The following is a 27,949-nucleotide window of genomic DNA, read 5'->3' on the forward strand; positions in this document are numbered from 1 at the left end:
TTTTAATCCGTGACTTTTCTATATTAACCGTGTGTCTGAAGTCTTACAGAAAGAGGTGAAGTTTAGACTGCATAAGAGTAATCTATAAAACAGTGCACTCCTTGAACATGCGTCCTTAAACTACACTTGGATGGTAGTGTTCTCTGCATGGGAATCTCTCAGATGTACCCGACTCCTAATGTAAGGAGCTAAGCTGCAGTTGCGGCAAGTCACCACTCCGGGGAGACTGTCAACCACCTGCAAGCTCAGGACGAAGCAGCTGTTTAACAGAGCAGCTAAAGAAAATTACTAAAGCCTTAGAGAAACTGAAACAAAAATAAACCAGCTTTCTAAATGATCATCGCATTACTATAACGTCATTATGCTTCAAATTCTGAAAGCAAAAAGCCACCCTCCCCGCCTTGGGATAGTAAAAAACAATAGAAAGCAATGAGCCAGAATTGTTTCCCAATAGAATTATTTTCAGACTTGCATTCTAGCTCTATGCTTATACTACAAACATTATTAAGCTTCATATTCCAAGAAGAATTGTTAACACTATATTAACGGGTTTTAAAAGTGAGCTTGTGTGTTGTGGTTCATTTGTGTTGCAGTAAAACAAAGCCTCATTCTGCCTAAAAGTATGTGTACTTATATAAAGATTAAAAAACCCAAACATCTTAGGGCTGAATGGATTTACCTGTAACATTAGAGAAGATGTGTTAAGATCAAACCTGGAACTCAGGCATGCGTATGTATGTATATACGTGTCTGCGCACACAAGCGAATGCAGACACAAAAAAGCGATTGCTACTTCAGCTTTTGAAAACTCAAAGGCCCCAGTGAAGGAGAATAAGTTTCAACCGTATACAACCCTAGCTTAAAAGCATTAAATTCTTCACCTCTCCTAGTTGAGGCAACCACTGTTATGTGTTAGAAAAGTAAAGTACCCTATTCTCACCACCGCACTTCTGTAAACTATTGAATCTAGTCACCACCTGCCTCTCTCTAGCATAACTGCAATACCATCCTCCAGCTGAACCTCCTTAGGTCCAACAAAAGAAAACACAGATTCTCCACTGCGGACTTGAAGGTACATAGGTGGCTGTCACCGCTGCGGCTTTCTGTGCAGGGCTAGATGGGCACCGACAACTACTGCATTTGTAATCAATCTGCTTGCAGAGCCGTCTTTAATATCTCCTATAAGACACACACAAAAAACCCCATGATCTCAGAAGGTATGAACTTGCCTTTGCAATTATCCCAAAAAATATTTACTTTCAGATAGGCACTGAGAAAACCCTATCGACCCCCTTGCCAGGTACCTACAGAATATTGCGTGCTAACTCTGCCCAAATGCAGCTCTCCTGAGCGAGGGGCAAAAAGCAAGTAGCATGGCTGTTGTACCGCCATTTCAGACCCTAGGTGGACGCTCTCTATGAACTATCCTGTAAAGACAAATAGTAACATATTACGTTAATATGCCCTGTTTGACAATAAGCATAATTTCACCTGAGTTAACTTCTTGCAATATCAAGTTTAGAAAGTCTGATGCAGAGCAGCAAATGTTTAAATGCCAGTGTCCCCTTTCACATTTCAGGGTCTTCACTAAAGATAGCCTTCACAGACCCCCATGTCCTTAGACTACATTTTATTTCTTTGCATTTCCTCATAACACTTTACTGATAAAAACTTGGGGTTTTATGTTATGTTGTGATTGTTGTGAATGTTATGATTGACTGCATGCTTCTACCTCCTTGGAAATCAGGATTTAACTCTTAATATCTGAGAAACTAAAGTGAAGTTAACCATTAAGAAACCAGCTACCTGAAACTGAGAACTGAATTACGCTGTAAACAGTTCAGAGTTCAAAGAAATCTTTAAACTCTCCAACCAGCACACTTCATCTCTAAATCAAGGGGGGAACAGGAGAATTTTACAACGTATTTCCTCTGTTAAAAATAAACCTGATCATTTTAATACACAGATCACAAACTTATTTAGACAACGGGTTGGGGTTTTTTTTTTGTTTTCTTTTGTTATTGTTTGGGGATTTTTTTGTGATAGACCAAGGAATCACTGGAGTTTGAGTTTTTTGGGTTTGGGGTTGGTTTTGTTGTTTCTTTGCGGGCTTTTCTGTGGTTTTGGTTGGGGTTTTTTTGGGGGTGTTAATTAAATTTGGCATTATTTTAATCACACAATCTGTATTGGAACTGTATCTTATTTTAAAGTGTAGAGAGTCACTTTTATGAGCCATTTGCTTAACCCCTTCAGATTCTTATGTAAGTTCTATCAGGAATTCCACTCTGCTGAAAGGAAGCTGAGCCACTTACCTTTGTATCAACAACATAACTTCAGTTTATGCCTAGAACAAACACCATAGACAGAATCATAAATTTGCTGAGGCTTTCTTGCTAAATACATACACAGAGTACAGATATGTTGTCCTGTGCACACACAGCTTAACTAAAATACAAGCAAGGAGCACAGCTAAAATATTAGGAAAATACCTAGACCAGTGTTAGCATACATCCTCTGAATTTGGATTTAATGTCGAAATGGAGAACATAAACATCCTGTTTAATCTTCTGGAGCCTCTGGCACCAAGTTATTCCCTCCCTTTCTCACTCTTCTTTGAAGATCCACTTGCATGTCACACCATTTACAGAAAAACTATTGTAATCAATGGTTTAGCTCCAGTATGAGAGTGGCATCATTGTCTAAAGCAGCATTTGACAAGACTTGGGAGCAAACATACAGACAGAAACCCTACACTCCCTGCAAACCTGGCTGCACTGACTGCCTCGGCCTGGGGACAGGGCAGAAGACTGCATGAGGTGGCAGGACCAGCAAAGTGCTGCACACTTCAATACATCAAGGAATCAGCCAGCAACATACACAGGTAACAGAGGCTGGGATGATAAAGAATTACAGGATGCGTGAAGGCTGCAGTTGCCAAAATGGGCTCATTCTGCTCCACGCCACTCCGCTTCCTGGCCACATGTTGCTTTTTCTTCTGTCACCACTCGCTGTGGGAAACTGATCCAGCTACATTTTTTTCCCCCTGAAGTTGTTTCCAGCCGTATCAGTTTCTGTATCTGGCATATCTAGTGTCTGTGTTAATGCAAAGTAGGAACAGCTTGCCAAAGATGGGGCTGCCTGTTTCAAAGGCAGCTGATGCTTGGATTGGCTTAAGTAACACTGTGAAGCTGCCCATTGCGGGGTGGGAAGGGGGACGCAGAGAGAAACAAGCAGAAAAAGATAATTTTGCTGATGAAAAAGAAAATCCGACTCCAGTGTTTTCCATTTAAAATGTCTAATAACTCTGCAGAAAGGGTGCACTCCATTAAGCCCTATTATGGATGTGTGAAACTTGAAATCTGAGATGTCTTTTCTTCTTAAAATAGACCACTTTAATTATTTAATACCCTCATATCTGAGGATTGAAAATGTAATATTACACTATCCAACATTAAGATGATGACTATAGGAAGAAATTTGTTTGAAGACAGAAGCTTTTTCAGGCTTGTGAATGAATCTCCTAATACGCATTACTTTGAAACAGAACTACAGCATGTTTTTTAAACCTTCATGTGACAGTTTTACTACTGCACACATTCTCAGCTTGCATGTATACATCACAAACTGTGCACATGAGGAGACGTACAATATGTACTGAAGGCACGTGAAATCTGGCTGATGTCATTCCACACATCTATTCCTTGGATATATTTCCAAACAATTATCAGATCACAACTCAAAGAAAAAAGTATGATAATAAAAATCTTGAATAAATTTCTGGGAATACCAACGAGGAGAAAAACCCAGGTTAAAGAATAAAACAAACAACCAAGTCTCATTTTCTTAGAACATTTTTTTATTGTCTTATTTTAGTAGATAGCTATCCCACTAAAAGGGACTATATTTTTCTATTCTTAAAGTAGGTTATAGTCAACTGATACAAGTACGTGAAGTTTCCTATTATACAATGAATCTGTTCAGATAATAAATACCAGCTGGATCTATCCCCAACAGCAATAACAGCATGTAGAGCATGATTATAATGTAACAGATTGTGCAACAGAAGAGATGGTTTCACTTGTAATAAGGCCCTTATGTTAATACAGTAACCGGAGAGAGAGTTTTGCTTGTACAGAATGCTTGTAGCAAGGCCCTTATGTTAATAAAGTAAATTATTTCAAAGGTAAATTATCTGAAAATATTGCCTATGAACATTTTTTAGGAGCTTGATTACACATGTACATATGGGAAAATGCGGGTCCACTGCTGAATGAAGCAGGGCCCCAGCTGACACAGGACATGGAAAAGGCTGAGGTACCAAATGCTTTCTTCATGTCAGCCTTTTCTAGCAAGTCTGGCCTTCAGGAACCCGAGATCCTAGAGACCAAGAGGAAAATCTGAAACAAAGATGTATCCTTGGTAGAAGAGGGTCAGGGAATAATTAGGCAAAATGGGTTTACATAAATCCCTGGGCCCTGACGGGATACACCCACTAAGTGCTGAGGTAGCAGGCAGATGTCATCGCAAGGCTACTTTTGATAATCTTCGATTGATCATAGCGATTGGGAGAAATGCCCAAAGACTGGAGGGGAGCAAACATCCCTCCTGTCTTCAGGAAGGACTCGGGGAACTACAGGCTACTCAGCCTCACATCAGTCTCTGGGAAGGCGATGGAGCAGCTATTCCGGGAAAACATTTCCAGGCACATGAAAGGCAAGAAAGTGAATGGGAGTAGTCAGCATGGCTTCACCCAGGGGAAATAATGCTTGAACAACTTTATAGACTTCTACAATAAAAATGACTAGTCTGATAGATGAGAAGAGAGCAGTGGATATTGTTTACCTGAACTTCAGTAAGGCTTTTGATGCCATCTTACATAAGATCTTCACAGGGAAGCTGCTGAAGCACGTCCTGGACAAGCAGTGAGGTGGATTGAAAACCTTTCTGAACAGCCTGGTGCAGAGGGTGGAAATCAGTGGATGTCTAGTTGAAGAGCAGTGTACCCCAGGGGTGAACACTGGGTCCAGTCCTGTTCACCATTTTCATTAATGGTCTGGATGATGAGGCAGGGTGTACCCTCAGCAAGTTTGCTGATGGCACAGAACTGGAAGGAGCGGCTGATACGTCAGCAGGTTGCACTGCCAATCAGAGCGACCTCAACAGGCTGGACAAATGGGCTGCCAGGAACCTCATGAAGTTCAATAAGGGTAAGTGCAAAGTCCTGCACCTGGGGAGGAACAACCCCATGCAGCAATGTGTGCTGGTGGCTACCCAGGTGGGAAGCAGCTTCACAGAAAAGGGCCTGGGGGTCCTGGTGGCCCCAAAGTTCATCATGAGGCAGCAATGTGCATTCACAGTGAAGAAGGATAACGGATCCCTGGGCTGTGCTAGAAGGAATGTTACCAGCAGGTTGAGGGACCTGATTCTTCCCATCTGCTCAGCACTGGTGAGGCCACATCTGGAGTGATCTGTCCAGCTCTGGGTTCCCTAGTACAAGAGAAAAATGGACGTAATGGAGAGAGTCCAGTGAAGGGCCACTAAGATGATTAAGGGGCTGGAGCATCTTTCCCATGAGGGAGGGCCGAAAGAGCTGTGGCTGTTTCTTTTTTGATTCTATGTTCAGCCTAGAGAAGAGAAGGTTCAGGGTGGCTCTTATTCATGCATAAACATACCTGGAGAGAGGGTGTAAAGATGGCAAAGCCAGGCTGTCTTCAGCGGTGCCCAGTGACAGGACCAGAGGCAACGGGCACAAACTGAAATGCAGGAGGCTACATCTGAACACGAGGAAATATTTTTTTACTTTAAGGGTGACTGAGCAGAGGTCACCCAGAGAGGTGGTAGAGTCTGTTTCCTTGGAGATATTCAAAAGCCATCCAGGCATGGTCCTGGACAACCTGCTGTAGGTGGCCCTGCTTGAGCAGGCAGATTTGACCAGATGACCTCCAAAAGTCACTTCCAACCTCAAGCATTCTGTGATTCTGAGAAAACTTAGACAAGCTACACCTTGCAAGTGCTACATACTTTTAGCAGGCAAGAGCGTGTATACATGCAAAACTAAACACCATGCACAAGGAGCTGGCAAGCAGAGCTGCAGAAAACCATTCCAAATGTCAAGTAGCTTACAGGCAGATCTATGTTCAGCAACGAGCGTAAATTCAAACAGTTTAAATTATTTGACAAGGAAAGTTTTTTAATAAATCCCTCATGAACTGAATTTGTTCCCTCTCTAGGCTTTCCAAAAGCCATTCTGCTGAGCAGCATTTAGACTTTATTTTAAGATCCTTAGAGTTATTCTAATTTTCTGACAATTTTGAAGCTATCTGTTTAGTCATAGCTGTTGGTACCTTCCAGAGCAAGGTATTTTTTGTCTTGCTATTGGCAACATTTAACAGGTCACCGTTCCTATGTGTCTCCCACTACTGAAAAGTATTTGCAAATTAAGTTTTTTCTTCTAAAGGCAATGAGTGAGTAGTCAAGTGGAAGACCAGCTTGGGAGGAAAGCTAGTGGGAACATTGGCCTCTCTGCCAAATGCCTGCATACCAGCCTTCATCCAAGATGGCCTGCTGACCGCCAAGAAACATTCAGTGGCACACTTGTTGCTGATAGAGCAAGTTGAAAACAGCCACCTGCTGTCAGCTTGCATGATTTTGTTTTTCTAAACAAGGCTCAGAGCATTTGGTGCATGTTTTTTCCAAAAAGCTCCAGTGCCCAGATTTTTGCTTCCCAGATCTGATATTATAATAAAGCAGCTTGAAACATGCTTCTTAATAGCATGTTTTGCAGGAGGCAACCCCTCCCCCAAGCATTTAGTTATTACTGAAGAAAATCCACAAATTTTGTAACTCGGGCAATGTGTTTAAGACGCTACTCTACATTCCTGGACAACCAAAAGTTTCTACACTATATTGGACTCACTTACAGCTCCCGTCTCTTTGAAACATGACAACATCCCTGGGATGTGTAGCAAGTGTTCTTCTGGTGCATAGGAAACTGTAGCAGAAAGGTTACTGGGCTTCAAATGTCAGAAAATCCGTGCAGGAAACAAGGATAAAAATCAAGTGCTGTTGTTTCCCACTCTTCAGTTGCTGTCCCATTTTTAGATTGTATCTTTTGATACTGGTGCATTAACAGCACCCAACATAGGTCCCTGACATGACCAAAAAATTCAAACTGCGCATAGCCTGCAGTTACTCATTAATGAATTTATGTCAGTTATATTGACTTTCCATTATAAGTTTGGAAAGACCAATATTCCATTCCAGAAGAAAGACCTCAGTTCTAGAGATTACTTGTTTGCTAGTGACTATCTTTTCCTGTGATACGAGTACATTTTCGATGCAATAAGGCTTGGATACACACACGGGTTCCTGTAAACCATCTCAAAGAGCAATTTCACTCACTCTTCTCAGGTCACAGGCTTCATCTTCAGAGTAACATTCTCCAAATGTAAACAAGATACATGCGCTTGCAGAACTTGGGCTTGAAAGCAGATTACTCAAAATGGAATAATAAAGATGTTGAAGCTGGACTCTCTATTTATAACAGCTTAAGGGGGATTACACAGTTTAGATCACCACATTCTCAGCTCTTCCATTCTCCTTGGACATGTTAACCATTGCCAACTCAGGGCTGGCTCACGATCGCCACATATTTTAAAAAAACAACCCAACAAGAGCAAATAAAAAACCCAAAACACCCAAACAAAAAAATCCCTGCAATCCCAGCATCTCTGAAATTTACAGTAAATGGCCCCTGTTCAATATACAAGTGGTTGCCATGTGTGGATAGCATACCAGTTTCTAAAATCCAGCTGCTCTTCTAGTCTTGTTCCTACCTTAGGAAGAGATTCAATTTTCTTTACAAAACTATTACATTAAAATCGAAGGATTTTGCAGCAGCATCTTTAGGGGGAAAAAAAGAAAATGAAAAAAAAGCTAAGAAATCATCTCAGGATTTCTAGGCTGAGACGTGCAACACCTTCACAAGCAAAACAAGCTTTCCGGGCACCCCCAGAAGTAGTGCAGTACCTCACAGTCAGCACACGAGGTCAGCACACGCAGAGACGAATTCCGCCGCGTTTCCTCATACATAGTTCACTAAAAATAGCATTTCACAGGTTAGCTTTGAAATCTGGGACCTCTCCCCGAAACAGCTAGGCTCACATAAGCATGGTGCCAAGCCCTTAAGCTGCAAGGTTTTATAGAAAAGAAATGGAGAGATTATATTTTTGTCAGTATAAAAACATGTGGGAAGTACCGCTGCACTTCAGCTGCAGGCACACAGGGACATCCTCACAGCAGTCATAGCCCTTGAGCTGCCTTCTTCCTCATCCTGCGTTTCCCTTACTTATTTCTACTCTGTACACAACTATACCACCTATTTGTAATACACTATTAGCGTGCTCCTCTCGCAGCACATTGCAACACTCAGGCACAAGCCAGTATTAGGAATTTTAGGACTACAGCCTTGATTTTCCCGCTCCTCTTTGACTTGTTCAAATACAATTTCTCTATGCTTTGTTATCCCATCCCTATTTTTCTCCAGATGTTTTCTAGATGTCTTTAAAAGGCAGCATACGTTTTGCATACAGTAAAAAACCTGATCTTCTGTCTCCATGTAGATTACAGTCAAAGGAAGCATCAAACATGCCAAACATACTGAGCTTGCCTTGAGCCTTGCTTGCCCCAGCACTTTACTCACCTGTAAATATGTTGTAGGCAGTAAGTAATAAAACATCTATGCATCTTAGACGAAAGGGAGACCCCAAGAGAGCTCAAAGTAATGATCAGCAAGCAGAATCAGCCTTATGAACAGAATTCATCTTTATAAACACAGATAATTTGATTTTAAAGCACAAAATTTCAGAATTGTTAACTTCAGGTATTAATTCCCATGACACATTTTAAGCTGTAATTCTCTCATATTGTTTTTGTACCTTATTCCTTGAGTTGTACTTTGTTCTTTGTACTAGGCTGGATTACTTTTATCAGTCATTTACGACAAGAAATGAGATCAGCAAACACAGACGTCTAATCTCATTTGATTGACATTTCTAACACTAAATGGCCACTGAAGGAACTGCTGCCACTCTGTCTTGCAGAACTAAGTGCATTCAAGATTTTTTTTGTGTGTATTACCCATGCTCTGCATGCTTGTGATTTGAGTTTACCTAAAAGATTACTGAAAGAAGGTCGGTTCAGCATGATGCCAGTTCTGTGGTTTTGACTAATTACCTTCCTTGTACATTTTTCTCCTTGGAATGAAACATGCCATTTTGTAGTGAAAAGTTACAAGCGCTAATGTCTTTGCTTGCAACAAGTAACAGGTGAAGACTGAAATTACTGTTTTATTTGTTCACATTCTCCAGACCATTATAATAGTAGCAGTCTAAGTCATTCCATCACTATTTTTCTTCCTTAAGTATGGATTAAGAGGTCAATAAATTTAACTGAACTCTCATCTTTGAAAAACCCAATTTATCGTAATAAGAATAAATGCTATGTCATCAACATGCAGTATTCTATTAAGTACATATTTTTAGCAGATTTGTGAAAGGTATTGATTGGGTACACCTGGCCAACTCCATGTTTCTACAATCCCAACACATTTCATTTATAAAATAATATTTCAGGTGAAAGAAGGTGACCTTCACTAAGGAAGCAGTGTTTTTTAAACTATTTATGTCTCCATCTATAATTGAAGAAATCTGCAGAGAAATAGGCGTTTGTGTTGTGTGGGTTTTTTTTTTAACCTTGGCAATGCAGAGCTAGCCTCAAGAAAGAAAAAAAATTTTGTTAGGGAAATCAGAGTTATCCACAGATATTATTTTATAAATGCATACTGCCCTTCTCAACAGGCCTCTAGTCTAAATTAAACATCCATATTTGATGTAGTAAGTGAAGGTAAACAGTGGGGAGGGACTGGAAGGAAGGGCAAATTGTGCTGTTACAATGCAGTGAAAGCTCATATGTTAAATAAATATTGGTATAGGATAAATTTACAAAGATTGCATGATATACAGCTGAAGGGAGAAAGAAAGCAGTAAAATAATATATAAAACATTAACCTACAACCCCTAAACTCCCGAACAGCAGCAACAAGGATTTATTTGGCAGTCCTAGGTGAATAATCAAAAGAACACCACAGATCACTGGGCCAAGTCAGCTTTATGCCCTTGTCTCCACAAGGACACAAAGTAGGCAAGGATCCCCAGTGCACTCAGAGTGGAACGGCCCACAAGAGAGCCTTCAGCCCATCATGCCACAGGAACCTGAACTACTGTCAAGCAGCTCATTCAGCATGAAGGGGGCACATGACTGCTTTCAGCAGGCCAGCGATTTGCATTTTTCCCCCATTTATGTACGTGTACCTTTTGTTCATGCACGCTTTCAGAGCATCAGAAATCTTCAGAAGCTCATGCTTCAACCACGATGCTGTTTTGTAGTGACCCACACCAGCAGGCAACCTTCATAAACGCCCACAGGGCCTGAGGGCAGGAACTTCTCAGAGCACAGATCACTCCAGAGTGAACTAAACTGGGACTTTCTGCTGCGGAAAAAGTATGTAGGAAATCGTGTAGCCATTGGGATGGCTCACTAGAATGAAATATGATTCAGGTCTTCATCCTAATGAAAGAGTGTTAGAACTGAAACATTGGATAATATAGCCACAACATTGGGCAGCAGGAGGGAGGAATTAAAGGCAGACCAACTAATTGAAAGAAGTATAAATTTTGCTTATAGAATTCTTGTTAAAAACAAGCATTATTGGTTTTCCACTGATAACAAATAAGCATGTTTCTTCACTCCACAATATAAGGTGTTGAGAACGCCAACTACATCCCTAGATAGTTACATACTTCTCCATTTGGCAAAGACTGGAAGTAAGGACTAAGGAAAACCTAGTAGCTATCTGCAGCAGAATCTGTGCTACTCTGCTTCCCATCCATAAAAATGATTCCTTTAGGAACATCTTGTCAGGACAACCAGTTTCATTATGCAGTAAAGAAGATAGTTTTAAGGAAATAATAGAAAACAAGACATTACAGTACAGGCTGCCATGAGAAACCGTAAGTTCCTTCAGGCATCTGTGAATTGCATGAAGAATTAAGAATTATAACAGTACAAGCCAGAACTTCTCAGGACACGGGACAAACAACATTTTCTTTCATAGCCATCTGTCTGCATGCTGAGATGCATCCTCAAGAGAAACTGTCCTGCTTGTTGGCCAAAGACACTAACTACTGCAAATGAAAGTATGCCCAGGAAAAGCTCATCTTAAGTGTCAAGTGTAGCTCGTGCACATAGCATTAGTGCACCTCAAAGCAAGAAAAGGAAATTGTTTGTGACACTTGGACTAGCACCAGATGCAAAGAGGAACAGAATATCAGCACATCAGCAGGCAGCAAATGCGTTCAGCTGCAATGCTTTCTTTAACAATATGCAAATGAAGAAAGCGAAAATTCAGCCAAAGTTATTCAAATTACGAGGGCACAACCATCAGGACAACTCTACAACCAAGGACAAGTTTATAACTAAGAACTGAATAAAGGCTGACACTGCAGGTACTACAAAACCACCACATGCTCCTGATTTCAGTTAAAACATGCAAATTCAGAAACCTCAATGACCCTAGGTCTGAAAAAAGAAATCATCCAAGAGTTAGGCAAGTAAAAAAAGCAAAACCCAAACCAAAAAAGTGCAAAGAGCAAAACAATGTAGTGTGACATCCCAGCAGCTTAGAGGTCTGCAAAGATTTAAAAAGATGCAGAGCATGCAACACCTACCTCAGGAAGAGCCCATTGCACTGAAATAAAAAACAAATCCTGGAAAACAAAGGCAAAATTGCTGAAATCAGACACTTAAACCCCAGACCAGTAGTTGTAACGACACCAAAACAATGTCTGCATCAGATCCAAGCAATTTAAAAACACTAAACCAACTCATCCCCAGTTAGTGATAATTATAGACAATATCACTTGACTGAATAAATGAGTAACTCCACTTTCTGCAAGCGAACAGAGATTTTGAAAATTGTATTTGTGCTCAGTGTATCAACCAGATGTGCAAATAGGCCTTTAAGGGAGCCTTGACCACAAGTGATGACATTTTTATGTCCCTAATGCAAAGATAACATAAAAGGAAGCTAGAGCCACAACCTTCAAATGCCTGCCAAAGTGAAATTAAAATTGGCTGCAATAGTACCTACAGGACACTTGCTGACCTCTGCAAGCCTTAGTCCAACCCCCTAAAGGAAAAGAGTGATACTAATTGCCTGAAGACCTGACTTCAGCTATTCGGAAATTATCAGAATTGTAAACTACTCCATACTGACTGAAAAGCCTGCATTTCATCCCACTTACACGTCACAAGAAAAGAATTAGGAAGTATTTGATTGGCTCCTTAACCCCAGTAGCCCTGCAGCATAAGCAACCAGGAACTGGAAATAATCTTCAATGAATTACAGAAGACAAAGGGAGGCTTCAAAAACATTAAATAAACCTGTGACATGCCAGTTTCCATAAAGAGAACGGAGAAGATCCAAACGTAAGGCTACACCAAATAACAGTGCCTATGCTCATCACTCCGGAAAGCCGGCCATTTGAAGAGCAAGCGCCAGAATGGAGACATCCCAACCAACCAAATATTGTAACACCCAGAGTGGAGGTAGCTCAGCCCTGGCCAGGTCACTAACAACGGGAGTTATTCAACGAAAATTTGGATAGAATCACGTTTTTTCTGGAGAGAACGTATATTGGTCAAACATGATTCAAAGCAGCAGCAATGTAATTAGTCAGATAGACTAGACCCCTGGAATTACACAGTCTCTTGTACATTGTAAGATGACTGAATTTAAGAAGTCTTGCCAGAAACACCACCTCCTCCCTTGTTTCCCTTCCTCCCCAGCTCCCTCCGCTGGTCCTAAGCCACACTCGAGTTGTACCCAAAGACTTCAGCAAATAAAAAAAAAGTTCAGTAGTCATCAGATCGTAACTATTTCAAGTGCAACAAAGTAAGCGTTATGCCACGAATATACATCGGGTACTACAGAGAAACCTGAACAAACCAGCTTTCAGCAAACAATTGAGAAAAGGGCTATGTATATGCAGACAAAGAACCGAGGTCTGAATTTGCCCTGCATGGGTACACGCCTTTCAAGCTTTTTGAGCACTGAAGTGCTGCCTCCTTCCATTGTTTCTGAAGGCTGCATACAAAACACACTTTGGGAGGAAGGAAATGGGTGGTACTATGTTCTACAAAGGAGCAAAGAGAAGCTGTGTGAGAAAGCAGCTAATACAAGCAACAGGAAGAGGTTAATAGGGAGGGAGAATTGTGCATTTAAAGAACAAGGAAGGCATGAGAAGGAGGAAAAGCATGTATGCACTGGGAAGAGAAGCAGCTAAGTACGCCCTTTCTTAGTCAACAAAGCAAAGCACTTAAAACATGAATGTTTTCTTGAATCATATTCAAGTGCAATAAATATATAAACCTTATGAATGTGAATTTCAGTGAAGTCTTTGATAGGACCTTTTCACAGATGTACCTGATTTGCCAAATGAACTTCATGTGGACCCTGACACCATTCAAAATTTCAGCAATCTTGGTGATTTTTTCAACATTATTATTTGAACATAAAATTCAAAATCCTTTAGAAACTTTTATGTTCAGCCTTAATCACAGAGGGACCTCCATCACTGTTCAGCTCAAACAGCTGCACTGTGCTAATACCTCCGTTCACAACATACAGCCTCAAAGGCATTAAAACCTGGGTAAAATTCTTCAGCCAATGTCTCAACTAACAATACACGGAGCGAAAGACTCACTTATTTTGTAGGTTACCCAAGATACAAAAGCTATGCAGAACGTGTGTCATCAGCAAGAGGAAGAAAAATGTAGGGCAAGACTCCGGGATAATAAAAAAAAAAACCAACCAACCAACCAGGTTTTTAGTGTAACCAGAAAAAAGACCCGATTCCTATCCTCTAACCCAAACCAAAATCAGCAAACAAAGATTAACAAGCTAGTGTTTTGGAGGATGGAGATGAAAAATGAAAATTGACAGAAGTCAAGCCAAATTACACTTTTTGTGTCAATGAAAGTGTAAGATTCTTCAACTGAATAAATACCTCAAAACCAAAATGAGTCACCAGGGCCAATATATGGCCAGGAAAGAACAGAGCTCAGGAATAATCCATCTATAGCTACCGAACAAAGTGAAGTATTCTTCAATATGGAAACTGTCGTTAAATACAGGAGCTAATGAAAACAGCGATGGTATCGAGCCCAGAGTTCTGAAAGAACTGGTATCAGATATCACAGTATGAGTAACAAAACTTGATGAAGCCCCGCCTATTACATGGGGGGCTATACCGGGTGACTGAAGAATAACGAACATATGAGAGAAGTGGGGGAACAAACAATCCACCAACCTGACCATAAAACCTTGAGAACAAGTCTAAAAAAAAGAAAATTGTTTCTAGTTCCTGAACTAAACACAGAAAGGAGGAAAATGCAAGGTAGAGATGAGGTCAAGCAAAAGAAACTACCGACCTGCATGGGAGGTGGGTATAAGCTGTGCTTAAGCTGTGCTGTAAGAAGAGAAAGTATCAGTTTGGAGAGGGACTACTGCTGGAGTTCTCGATGATCAGGTTGGGACGAAATTTAATAATTGATAATAATCACCATAGCATAAATAGAGCTGGCTGAGAACACAGTGTTGGAAGGCACTGACGACAGACAGATCTGAATGAGTAGGATGTGATAACATGATAACCACAGTGACAGAAATAGGATAAAATTCAGATCATGATGCAGATCACATTTCATTTCAAGCAGTAGTTTTGGACATCTACATTTTAAAAAAAAATCAAACTGCACAAGATGCAGAGTGGCTACGCAAGTTTCCACCTGTCCTACTTAAGTTTGGCTTATTCTGACAAGACAGAAAGGAAGAACGTACGACCATTGTAAGACGTAGATACAAGAAAAGAGAAAGGAAGAGAGCTTAAAGAATGCTTAATGCAAGAATTGTGCACTCGTAATCCAGCACATGGAGGCTCATTACCATTTGACTACTGGGGCTGTGAATCAGCCTTCCAATTAAGAAATACAGCAACGAAGGCTATCTCTTAAGAAGAGCGAGACACATGCATCAAGAAGGTTATATGAGGGTTCCCTGCACTGCCCAGTCAGAACAGCTCTTCCAGTTCTACACTGATGTTGAAAAGCGGGGCCTTGGTCTGGAAGGTTGCTTTTTATCAGTGCAATTCCCTATGTTTTACTTGGACTTTGACCACAGACACCAAGGAAGCAAAGCCATCCTGGGCCACATGGACTGCCTTCTGTTAGAAAAAGCCACGGTTCAGATGATCTTATTTGTTACAGAAAACTCAACATAAACTAGTTTTAAAAAACCCTCATATTTCTCTAGTGATGAGAAAAGCCTCAAAAAATATCGAGCACGCCACCTACGCAATTTATCTCTGCCACAGCTACTGACCCTGGGGCAAGGGGCAATTTTTCTTCTGGAACTGTATCAGAAGATAACAACTGCATGTCAAAATACTTTGGCAATGACTGAGAGGTATTTTAAACATCACTGCTCTGGTGGGAGTTTCAGGGAAAAAAAAAAAAAAAGATTTACAAACTTCACCCCTCAAATACCTTTACATAATGCTGTACTGGCTCCTTTTCCAGTGCACACAACCTAGCTAAAAAAAGTGAATGCTGCATGAGTATACCATGGTTTTTTTACACATATATATATGTACACAGTTCTCTTGCCAGCAAGGGCAAAAGTTCTGCAATGAAAGTGGTCCTACTTTCAGAGGCGAGACTACCTAGGATGAAACTACCCATTTAAGGATCCACCAAAAAAAAATAATATCCAAACAAATTCTCCAAACTGAAGGAAAAGAGTAAGCATGCCAAGCCATGACAGTGTCACCACATAAACAGCCAAGGTAGACAAGTCTACACTTAAGCAGAAGCGAGCACTTCTAATTAACACAAACTGAGTCTTGACACAGAGAGCAATTCACCCCCTGACAGTGCAGTTGTGAGTGTTGAATGTCACCGTACAGATTTAATCCCAGGCAAACCAAATAGGAATAATTTATATTATGCAGTTGACGGTTGCTAGTAGAGGAGTGCCTTCAAGGTTTATAGCTTCCAGTCTTGTTCCTGTGATAAAATTATGTCAATTTATTAATCTGAAGAACAGCTAATATCCTGGTACCTGGGACATATCTACTCATTCCTAAATAATCACTTCATATAAGCAAGATAGAGCTTTGAAGATTTTTGGATTCTAGTAAAAACTACGAATTTTCATTTATCATTTATTCAGTGTCGTGGAAAACAAAGAAATTTATTCTATTTTAGGTGAGTAATAAACCTACTTTCACTCCCAGCCTTCTCTCAAAGCACACCATTTTTAGATGCAAGACTGTAAAGCTTGCTTACAGCATGGCCTGGGAATAGGTGACCAAAATATACTAAACGTCTCAGATGGTTGCTTTCTCCTGAGTTGGTCAATTTTCAGAGTACTTTTAAGAATGTTCATATCTTCCTCAGGAGATCCGTGTTACTTAATGACCGTTTGGCTGTTGCTGCCAGATAAGCTTTGCCCACAAAAGTATTTTTGATGTTTTGTCACATACCAAGTAATACCACCAGTATTAATTACTTGCAATTAAGTCATCGCTTGCATTCCCCAAACCTGATTTTGTCTCAACTATTGCACAGTCCAAATGATACAGCAAATCTGGAACTTCGTTGCGCTTCCTACTAGTTTTGAAGCAACGAGTTTGTTTTAAAGTAGCAACACTGTTCCCCACTTCAGGTGGACCAAATATTTTAGTCTCAGATTTTAGATGTGAAACATGCATACTTCTCCAAATGAGCAAGGTTAATCCATTAAAGCAGTACCTGCAATACCTCACCTTTAAGACTTTTTATGGCTGACTGAGTGTGTAATGTACTGCATAAAGAAGTTGTCTCTGCCTCAATGACTTTCAGCAAAAAAAGTTATGAGAGCAGAGATAATTGAATGACATTTCTGCAGACAGGAAAATTTTCCTTAGATTTCAGTGTTCAGTGTGATTTTTTGTTGATGCAACACCAAAACCCAGCAATCAGCAGTTTCCTTGTCCGCATCGTGCTGCATCCATGCCGTAAGTGCAACATTCATATTGCACGGACTAGAACAACTATCATATCCATTTCATAAGGAGTCATACCATAGCAAGGGTTTTACTTCTACTGAATCGGTTGCTGCGTTAAGTGTTCTTTATCTCCCAGTCCATAATGAATTAAGCTATGTGTACAGGATGATGAGTATCAAGGACGTCTCTACATACTGTGTTCTTAAAATATTCATTACAAAAGGGAAGCACAAACAGGAGCATAGGGAATGCTGCCTAATTCAATACTATACCAAGCATATAGGAAAAAATTGACAAGCGTGCAAAATGGTTCACATACCTCACAAGGCCATAAGAGGAATTATTTCTCCAGCAATGTACCTCTTGTATTTACAAAAGACAAATTCACAGGTAAAATATGTAAAACCGTGCTTTCATTCTACTAATGTCAGAATCAACAGTAGTTCTCCAGCTTGTTGAAACATACCCAACAAGTATTAGCCACAAATTAGCAGAGCCTAGTTCCACCCACCCCCCACAAATCTAATAGTCTCCATAAATTATTTCCTTACAGTGCTAAAGACCCAGTGATAAAAAGAGAATGTTTACATGAGTCCTATATTTTCAATGACTTTTAACTTGCTTAAGTGTAGAATGTTTTTAGAGTTATGTTAGGAAGAATTAAGTCTATACAGACCATTTGGTTGCTTCTCTTTGCAATGAGCTCATTTGAGATTTGGAGGCAATGCCTGTCAAACATTTCAAAGCTAAATGGGATATAGCTGATAATGGCATTAGCAGTGACATTTTAACCCAGTCTTCCGCATACTACTGAAAATAATGGGAAAATCTAACGTCTGGAAAAGAACAAATCTACAGATTTGACATTGAATTAACATCAACTTTCATTACTGGGGATGCTATTGCTTTATTACTTGAAATATCTGCTTCGGTAAAAACTCAAATGGATCACTTTGCATACTTTTCCCTGCCCAAATGTTAAAACATGCATTCCTTATTTTTACAGCATACAGAATATCAAATCAACACGATCCCTCCTTTAAAACTCTTTACATGCTATATGTACCTAAGACCATACCGACAGGAACTTCTCGTTTTGGCATCTCAAATGCTTCAACTGGGGACACGCAACATCAGTCCTTCTCATTCAGCAGTACACACACCAGACTTTTCAAAAATTGTCAGCAACACAACTACACATTAAGAAAAACTCCACACCGATGGTTTGCCCACATCACTTGGCAATGTCCCTTTAATATTAATACACAGAGAAGTAAAATTTTTTCATAAATTTGTTCAAGTATGTGGAACATGTAAAATGCATAAGAATCAATATGGACTTCATTAATGTTATATTTATTTATTTTCCAGCTTCATACAAACTGGATGTAGAAGCATAAACATAGTACATTTCTACCATTTTCAACAAAAATATAACCAATATGTACAATTATTGTATTAAAAATACAAAAGGGATACAGACTCCACCAATGTCTTTCTAAAAGACATACAGGTACAAGTAGTATCAAAAGTATGAGGAAATCACCAGTTAATTGTACATTCTGCACTTGACATCACAGAGCGAACTGAGATTAGCAGTCCTATGGTCTACAATTACTTAATGCTTATATAACATTTGTGCAACTTGTGATAGCGCTAGGATTTTGTATTTCTATATGCACATGAGGTCCATAGCCTTGAGAATAAAACTGGCAAATAATGCATATTACGTGTAAAATTACAAATGCATAATTGACAATGTGATATATAAGCAAATAGACAAAAGCTATGATTACAGGAGAGAGAATTAAATAAAGCACTGACATTTGCTTGATACAGTGAAAAAACACTGCAATTTGATCTTTAAAAGTTGAAGCTATTTACGTTTATCTACTGATCAATATGATCAGCTGAGTTCAATGGAAAAAAAAAAAAATCCAAGACCAGCAGTTCCTCACATTTGAGTACTACTCGGATTGGCAGCCTTCACTTCTCCGGAGTCTGTGCAAAAACAACACAAAAATAGAGGGGAGGGTCATTTCAGTCATTATAGGGTTAATAGCAGCTGTGAGCAGGTGGTTGCTACACATTGGCCTTCTCTACACATGCAGTGTTCCATGAAGCCATTAACAGTTGTGACTATTTCTGCATTGCAAAGGCTGGCAAATCTAAACGTGTTATTTTTCATTACTTAAAGGCTCGTTTATCCCCTAATGCCGAAGTCAATAGATGGAGGTTATTAGATCAGTGTTAACAGCTGACACAAGCTGTGACATCCCAACTTGCCTTCACTGCAATGTTATCCAGTTAATTTTTCTTTTAATGTAACTACTGTAGTAAAAAAAAAAAAATAATAACTTAAAGGTGGGGTTGCCGTCTGTCTCATTAGAATGGGACACTTCCTTGTGTAGTATGCCATCCTGTATTCCACAAGGCACAGGTATGAGACACACAGTGTCCTCTTCCATCACCGGCCAGTTGTAAGCGCCTGTTTCTGCATTTACACTAGACCCGGCTGAGGATGCCAATAATGCTAACATTTGCACACTTTTGAAGATTCCAGGGTGGGGCACATTAAAAGTGAAGCGAGAAGGTCAAGGAAAGGCTGCATCCCCGTAATCTCTGCCTTCCCTTCTGCCCTGCTCAGCCACGTGACAGCAATATTCTTTCCAGGAGCTCAGGCTGGCAACCCTACTTACAGGTACGAAATAATACTGTAATTACTATGCAGATGCAGTATTTGCTTTCCAAAACGCAAACGTACAAAATCATAACAAAGGCATTGTAAACAAGCAAATAAGCACTGCCTCCTTGAAGGATTTCAATGCGTTTTTCTCTTTGTAGGTTAAAAGGCCAAATGTAATTTGACAACTAGCTTATCTCATTATCCCAATGAGACTAAGTGCTAGGACTGTGATTAAAATCTAAAAGGAAGATTTAAAAAAAACCCTTCCAGGCATTGGGAAGTGCAGCCAGAGTTAATCATCCTGATGTGATGATCTTGGAATTTGGAATGATACTGTGTGATGTGGCAGACAGCGACAGTGGTAGCTTGGAGATTGCTGCACTGTGCATTTCAAGCAACACAGTTTGAAAAGTGCCAGGGCGATTTCTTCACAGTATTTCACATGCAAGGGGAGAGGGGACAGAAGGGGGAGGGGCGGAGGAAGAAGCCCCATGCTGCTTTAAGGCAGGAAAGGAGGCAAATAGGTCCACCATCCTTTAACTATAGTTCCAAGGCTCCTATTCTAGGGACGTCTTCTTGTGCTCTCCTTTAAGGTGGCTCACTCTGGATCCAGAAAAGCCCCGAGTCTTAGACAGCAGAGACTTGTTCATCTTCTGCGAACACAACAGGATAGGGGAAAATAGAATTTAGTTCATATAGAACAAGACTGCTACTGAATGAAACAACCTGTACTGTGCTCATGTGTTTTCTGTTTTGTTGTACTAGGTACATATTATAAAACAATCCAAATATCTGTACATTTCAGGTCTCATGAGTAGTTTTCCTTTGTAATTCTGTTCTTGAAGACAATAACACAATTGCTGTAACTGAGCTAGGTGCAATCCTCAGCCTGAGGAACACAACAGCTACTCCTAGATATCCAAGAGCTATGTAAAGGTATCTTATATTTTTCCTTGAATACATCTGTGATTTATTTAACTTAAAATAGCATAAAAATTGAGGGCAGCTTTAGTCATCATTGGTAGAAAAAATTAAAATTCTCTGTCATGGTAATACTCAAAGTTTGAGGCAATTCAATTAAGGAAGACTTAATTTTTTTCCATCGTATTCAACTGCAGACTTCCTCCTGCACATAAAACCTTAGTAAGGAGTTAAGCCTTAAGGGTTAAACCACAGCAGCTAGGGAACACCTAGCCCTAAAGAGGCAATCCAGCTACACTTGCACTGTACAGAGAAACAGCTATGATTATAGTTGAGCTAAAGCATAAAGATACAGACACGCTTGGCCAAGCGAGGTAGCAAAAGCGTGGGCTTGTTATGTTAAGCAGTTGGTGTGGAAGACCCAGTATCCACAGTGTAAGTTTTAAGTAGAATGTGAGTGACTATCCAAATAAATCTGACCAACGATGCTCTAGGGAGCAGATGAGCAGCTATTCTATAGACCAGGATATTTTTTTCGACCATTAAATACATCGTAAGTGCCAAACACTAGGTATGCTGGAAACTTTCAGGGCAGTCAGGGCTGTACCTGGTGAACACAGGCACCTCCAGAGAAGTTGCCTAAGCCAACTGCTTTGTTTTCAAAGATTCAGGTGGACCTACATTACAAATTTAAAAATTTTATTTAGGATGACCTGAATTCCTCCCCTTCCAAAGAGTTAACAAACAGCAAGTTTTGAAAGATGGAAGAGAGCTCAAATTATGGCAAGAATTTCTATGGCAGAACAAATTTGTGTAATTTGCTTTGTGTCTGTGAAAGCATTAACCATTTTTGTATGCAGCACACTCAAAATCTAACAATTAGAAATTTACCGTCTTCCTCTGTGGAAAACCCTTGAGACGGGTAGTGAGCAAGTCGTGGATCTGACTCATTTGGTTTATGCCACTGAGGTTTGTTCACGGGCCTGCTAGCTGAATGGCCATGCGACTGCTGCTGAGGAGCTGATGTCCCATGGGTCTCACATGTCCGTGCCACCATTCTAGACCTCTGAAGTGCTATGTTGTAATCTGGAGGCTTTCTGGTTGGATGGGAACCACCTTCTGCAAACTCGGCAATAGGTATTCCTACGTAACCAGGAGGAGTTGGAGGTGGTTCCCGATATCGACCCTCTTTTCGTGCTGTAGGAAAAACAACAGATTATTATAAGAGATAGTGTTAGGAAAACTGCTCAAAGGAAAATAAACAGTGAAAGTTGAATGAACATCAGCAACTCCACATCGCAGGTCTGAAGGACAGTCGTTTACTACTGTATGGTAGACAACGAGGTCTTGAAAAATAAGCCATGCAAGAAAGTACAGAATACGCAACCTACACAGGATATAGCTATTACCACCACAGTGAAGTATTACCCTGATAAAATTTGCCACATTACATGGGGATTTTGTTCAAACTTAGCAACTGAAGCTCATCCATCTATTGTATAGAAGAAAACGTACAGTGATCAAAGTAACGTGGAAGACTTAAGAGTCCACAGAAGTGGCAACCATCATTAATATTGGCATCTCCCCAAACGCATGACTATCTATCTAAATCCTGAAGATGGGCATTCGAAAAGTTAAGGAAGAGAAGTAGGCTTCATCTTCATACTTTCTGTATGCATTACTGCCTGCTGCTTTTACAGTTGTATTAGCTGCAAAATTAAAACTTGAAAGTATGTCCGTAAGAACAATGATTGGATATGATTTTATATAGGAGATGGAAAGACCACCACACTTAGTTTGTGGATCTCATTGAGGTGCAACTGTTTACCTGAACAGGACTTAACTCTGGGCATACTTAGAAGTTGTCTCTTGCAGAGACTTCACAGGAAGAAACAGCAATTAAGAATTCTAAGCATCTGCAGGGACACACAGCAGATAGTCATGCCTATCTGTTTTGGAGTTATGTACTTAAAGAAGTCAGCTGGGCCTTTGATACTGAATGCTTTTTTTGGCTCCAGCCCTTTGTACTATAAGTGACGACGTGTTAAAGGCAAACGTGGCAGGAAAACACACTGACACAGACAATTTACTCCCTGTAGCTTGTCATACACTGTATATTCTTGCACAAGTGGAAATGACAACATCACCCCGCATTATGCGGCATGGAACTGACTGAAAGGGCAGTACAAGCTTAAAATGGACTGGTGCTACTTGGATGTGAGGTTTTATAGACTAAAAATAAAGTCTTCATATTTTAACAAAACCAAATAGTTGCCAGTATAATCTAAGTAATTTCTTGAACAAATTGTTTTAACTGAGCAAAGCAGCATGATGAAGTTTCTGAGAAATTTTGTTCAAAGATTTCTGAAAGTAACTCTGATGCAGAAGAAATTCTATAGAAAAACTCTATTGAAATACTGCAAGAAATCAATGCTTATTCAGTGCAGAACCACCATGTAAAAATTGTGGCTTCTGTTGGACAGTGATATGCAGAGTTACATTTGCAGCCTAATTAGGTAAGAGTACTGAGGTGTATCGAAATGTGTGGCTTGAATTTTCAGATCTCTTTCACGTTCTCTCAAGTCTCTCAATGTAGTAGAAAGCACTGCCTTGACAGGCAAGTTTGGACCTGCTTGTTCCACATTCTGGTGGAAACCAAGGGCATCAAAGAGTAAAATTAGAGAGTGGCATGAATCAGAACCTGGAGTCCTAAACTGAACAGCTTCTTCCTCTTTATAGGTCAGGGATTCTGATCTGCACCCAAGCTTTGAGGCAATGGGCCATTGCTAAGCAATATACTTGGGCAGAGAATGGAAAGACAGTTTATCACAGTGGTCTCAGCACGACCTCAATCTGGCAGACTTTTTCAGCTGTGTCAGTGCAAAATGGCTTTTAGATAGTCCTTCATATTAAACTGAAGAAAGGCAAGGCAAAGGGGAATGAAAGGCATGAAAGACAAGAATGCAGATGTCTTGGATGGCCCAAAGGCTGGGATGCGTTGAAGGAACAGTATGAGAAAAATGTAAAGCACTGCCAAAGACACCTCCATATTAATTTATATATTATCTGATCTTTCTTTTGTTGAATGATTACAAATGTATTTCAGCTCTAATTTCTTAGGAACCTCTTCAGTTTCTGCAGTCCAAAGAAACTTCTCAGTTGGTATTTAAGCACAAAGTGATTCCATTTTCAGAAGTAAGGAATATTGACAATTATCGGACAAGTCATACAGATGTACAAAGTAAAAGGCTTCTAAAAAAATCAGGCCACATTTATTAAGATATCTAAATATAGAAAGTGGAGCCTTACTGTGAAGAGAAATTCACTTTTCAGAACAGACACCTAAATACATCAACCTCTCAAAACACTGTCCAGCAGTTGAGCTAGTTTTTTTGATGTATGGCAGGCTCTCCTGAAACACAAAGGCACTGCCAGAGCTGAGAATCAACAATAAGTGATATCTTCCCTAGCAATGAATGCACAGTTAAAGGGGAAAATTTGAGAGAGACTGCAAAATGTTCTGTTTTGCTTTTAAAAAAAAAATCAGACCAGACAAAAAAAATGCAGTTTTAGAACAATACAAAGAACCATAAGCAAATGAACTAAAACACTTCATGGTAAACAAAACTTAACTTACCAATAAGCCCCTTTGTACTACTTGATGATACTGCTATATGAGCAGGCACGGGAGCTGGCTTTGACTCCTCTGCTGGTACAGATGTTATGCTACTGGTTTCAGCTTCAATTGAAACATCCTTCCCACCCCTCCGCTTAATGGTACCTGTATCGCCTTCTGAGTCCTCTCCCCAGCAACCTGTTGAGGATGCCCAGCTTGCTCTGGACTGTGCTTGATCAAGGCCCTCCCTACCTTGACTTTGCCTGCCATACTTTGTGCCATGATCGGGAAACATCAGCTGGTCCATATGACTGCTTGAGGCCCACAGTCCTGCCCCATCGCCTGAACTATCAAAATGAGCATGTCCAAAAGGCAGAGTCTCCCAGCTTCTCTGGTGCTGTATGGTTTGTATGTTGTCATGAGAACCACTCGAACAAGAAGTCCAGCTACCACGGCCGCTGTCAGCTGCATCAAGCGAAGCTCTGTCCCCCTGATCCTGTGACAGTTCTTCTGTACTAGGAGAAGAAAGCACAGTTGCTCCAGCATACAGGCCTCTGGTCTCTGACAGTGGTGCATATGAGCTAGATGCACATTGAAGAGGGGGGGAAAAAAAAAAATCATGTGTTGGAATTGAAGATCATTTACAAGACCCATGAAGAATTCAACAGTCAAGAGAAAACCAAGCATATTGGGGGATTGGACTAGATGACCTTTAAAAGGTCCCTTCCAACCCAAACCATTCTATGATTCTATTATTGAAGGTTTTGATGCCATTTATATTAAGAATTATTTGCATTAATGACTAATTCACTTTTGAGAACACGTTCAAATTCATCCTCAATAAAACAAACAAAAAAATTACTGGATAGATATCCTGACAAAACTTCAGTGGAGTAATTTCAAAAGGTAAAAATCTTAACTTTGCAGCAGCCTTTTAAGACAGGCAAACCACATTGACATATACAAAGGGCAACAGACTGACAGATAGTGTTTCTGCTGCTTTTCCAGCCATGCGAAGCAAAGGATCAGAAGTTAGAAACAGAGTTTTAACAGGAGGCGGCCGATACTCAGGTTTAGGTTTCAGCTTTTCGGATTTATTTTTCTGCTTAGGATACTCTACAAGCCAACTTTTCAACATTTCTTGCAAATGGAAACATATTTTAACCTTAATTTTGGAAAGTCATGGTACTTCATAGAGCAAGTGAGCTCTCTGTAGCCTTTCAGTGATTTAGTCTGACGCTATCAGTTGCATAGCAGCAGAGAAAACCAACAAAGTGTCGCTTTTGTTTAGCGGCTATCCAGGCCCCTGGGATTCATCCTTCTAGGACAGCTTGCTATGCAGACTGGAACTCTGCTCTTCCAAATATTTAAGATCTCTCATTAAAGAGTTCGCACAGCCTGGGATTTCCAAAGCTGAAGTTCACCAGTTTTGGAACAGGCCTGCCATCCACAGACCCCACCTGATTAAAAACCCCGAAACCATTCAGAGGACTGAAGCATCCAAATAATGGCTCAGGAAAGTAGAGAACAAATAGGAGCCAGAGTTCCAATTATTTTCAGAACAAGGCTCACTGCTAGAGATTTAGAGAAGTCCTCATAACACCAGCTTCCCCACCATTACAGAAGTTAATTACCTAGAAAATTACCTAGAAAACCAGCAGCCTAATGTGAATTTTAGCTTCCAATTATTGTTGACTAGAAGAGATATTTGGGGGAAAATATTTTTGAGTTAGATAAATATGCACTTTTCTATGAAACAGACTGGAAAATTATTAGCTACTTCTGTTTTCAGCTTGATCACTGAATAATTGTATGAATAATCTCTCATCTAACTCTACTAATTCCCCATCTAGAAAACAGGCTAGGATACTACTCTGCCATAAAGAGGATAATCTACAGCACTACGAAATGCTCAGGTGATAAAATCTACTGAGGTAAAGTCTTACTGCTGTAGACCTCATCACACACTCAGGAGTGCAAAACCTTTTCCTGTCAGAAACTGAAGCATTATCACAAAATGCAGCACTGAAATAGTTTTTAAGAGCAGGGGAGAAAAAGTGTATTTCAGAGAGATACAGGGGAAGTTACATGAACACATATACAAATACATGCCACATACATTATACTTTCATATAGATTGTAAGTAAGCACAAATAAAATTCCTACCCTAAGCTGTATTGATCTGGTTCAATCATGATTCTTCTATCAATCCTTCCCACACCGAGATTTGTCTCCACGATGCTGACAGAATGCCTCTGTCTCCTCTCATCATGCAGGGAGACTGGCATAGAGTCAAAAGATGAATTGCTGACAATACTAGATCTGGAAGAAATTTCGCTGTGACCAGAATCTGAAAAGTTATCCACCGTGCCACTAGGAGCCAAAGTATAGCCTGCAAAGGGAACATCACGTTAATCAGGCTCTCCGAGAAGCCTGCTCAGTTATTGCCAGGCAGCCGGCGATACTACTACCATAGTAAATCAAAACTACGATTACATTTACACAGCAGCAGCACTGCAAAAAGGTAAAGATACACAGCAGAACTGTGTAACACTGTGTATTCTGTCTCTTAATAAGAGGTCTAAGATTGTGGGAACATGCACTACTCATTCAGAAAGCAACCGCTCACCTTCCTCCTCCTCTGCCCTCCTCCCCCAAATTATTTTCAAATGCATTATTGTACTTGTCTCCCCGCATTATGAAACATCACTTCTCAAAAAAACTGCCTGTACATAAGCAATGTCTCCAAGATTGGACTGAAAGAGATGCCCTGGACTTCTTAAAGTAATCCAAGAGACCCTCTCAAACAGTTTTCCTGTTCTGCAAAGCTACACTTGAGAGATGAACAGCAGAAACAACGTGAAGCCCAGATGTCTGAGCTGACTGCTTATTGCGTATCTTGGCTGAGAGAGGGCCAGATTTTCAAGCTTTCTTTGTGGTACTTGGCTAACTAATTACATTTCAAACAGCATATATTACCAAAATTATGCTGTAATTTGGAGGTAGCATTGACACTGCCAGGCTGAGAAAAATTTGCAAACCATGTCACAGAGGCAAATTCATCAAATTCAGCTTTTGTTTTAGTATTAAACGAAATTGTGCTGAATGGTCTTGCCAGCTAAGATCATTAAACAACATACATCCACAAGTAACTGCAGTTTTCGTTTTTTGCTTTCGGTCTACACCTGCCAAGATGACTTCAACTGATCTAACCTAATTCACTTGCTGAGCGCACAGAATTAATGCTGCCATTTTTGTCTGAAAGAACATAGCATTAGCTTAATGTCACCACCAAACCAAGGTTTTTTCTTTCAAATTTATAATCATGTTTATTATTTGCTTTTTGCCCACTATGAGCCAAATACAAAATCCCAATTTCTTTTTCAAGAAATGCACAGGCCTGACCATGTTTACATAAATTCACTCTTTGCTATTGTAGTTTTTTTGAGAAATCTTGATGATAGCTTCCAAGGATTCAAGGTGATCATCTAAGTCTTCTCTGCTTAACATCCTCCTCCATCTGACCTTAGTAAATATCACTTCAATATATTTTGGACAGGC

At 40.1% G+C, this 27,949-nt stretch overlaps 1 protein-coding gene across 11 annotated transcripts in view; it reads right to left on the reverse strand.

Annotated features, from left to right (window-relative positions):
- Nucleotides 1-18,502: 18,502 nt before the first annotated feature.
- Nucleotides 18,503-27,949, reverse strand: part of RAPGEF2 (Rap guanine nucleotide exchange factor 2) — a 190,301-nt gene continuing 180,854 nt past the window's right edge. For 8 of the 11 annotated variants that reach the window (XM_064449788.1, XM_064449787.1, XM_064449782.1 and 5 more), the window contains 4 exons: nucleotides 26,555-26,780; nucleotides 24,410-24,969; nucleotides 21,664-21,969; nucleotides 18,503-19,166 (listed from right to left, as the gene is read on the reverse strand). In XM_064449788.1, the coding sequence (XP_064305858.1) occupies nucleotides 19,120-19,166; nucleotides 21,664-21,969; nucleotides 24,410-24,969; nucleotides 26,555-26,780 (1,139 nt within the window). In that variant the 3' untranslated portion in view covers nucleotides 18,503-19,119. Of the gene's footprint in view, nucleotides 20,505-21,663; nucleotides 21,970-24,409; nucleotides 24,970-26,554; nucleotides 26,781-27,949 lie in introns of all 11 variants that reach the window. The other 3 variants (XM_064449784.1, XM_064449786.1, XM_009508847.2) reach the window with 1 other exon arrangement.

Source organism: Phalacrocorax carbo, chromosome 4 (genome assembly GCF_963921805.1).
Source record: "Phalacrocorax carbo chromosome 4, bPhaCar2.1, whole genome shotgun sequence".
NCBI classification, from domain to species: Eukaryota; Metazoa; Chordata; class Aves; order Suliformes; family Phalacrocoracidae; genus Phalacrocorax; species Phalacrocorax carbo.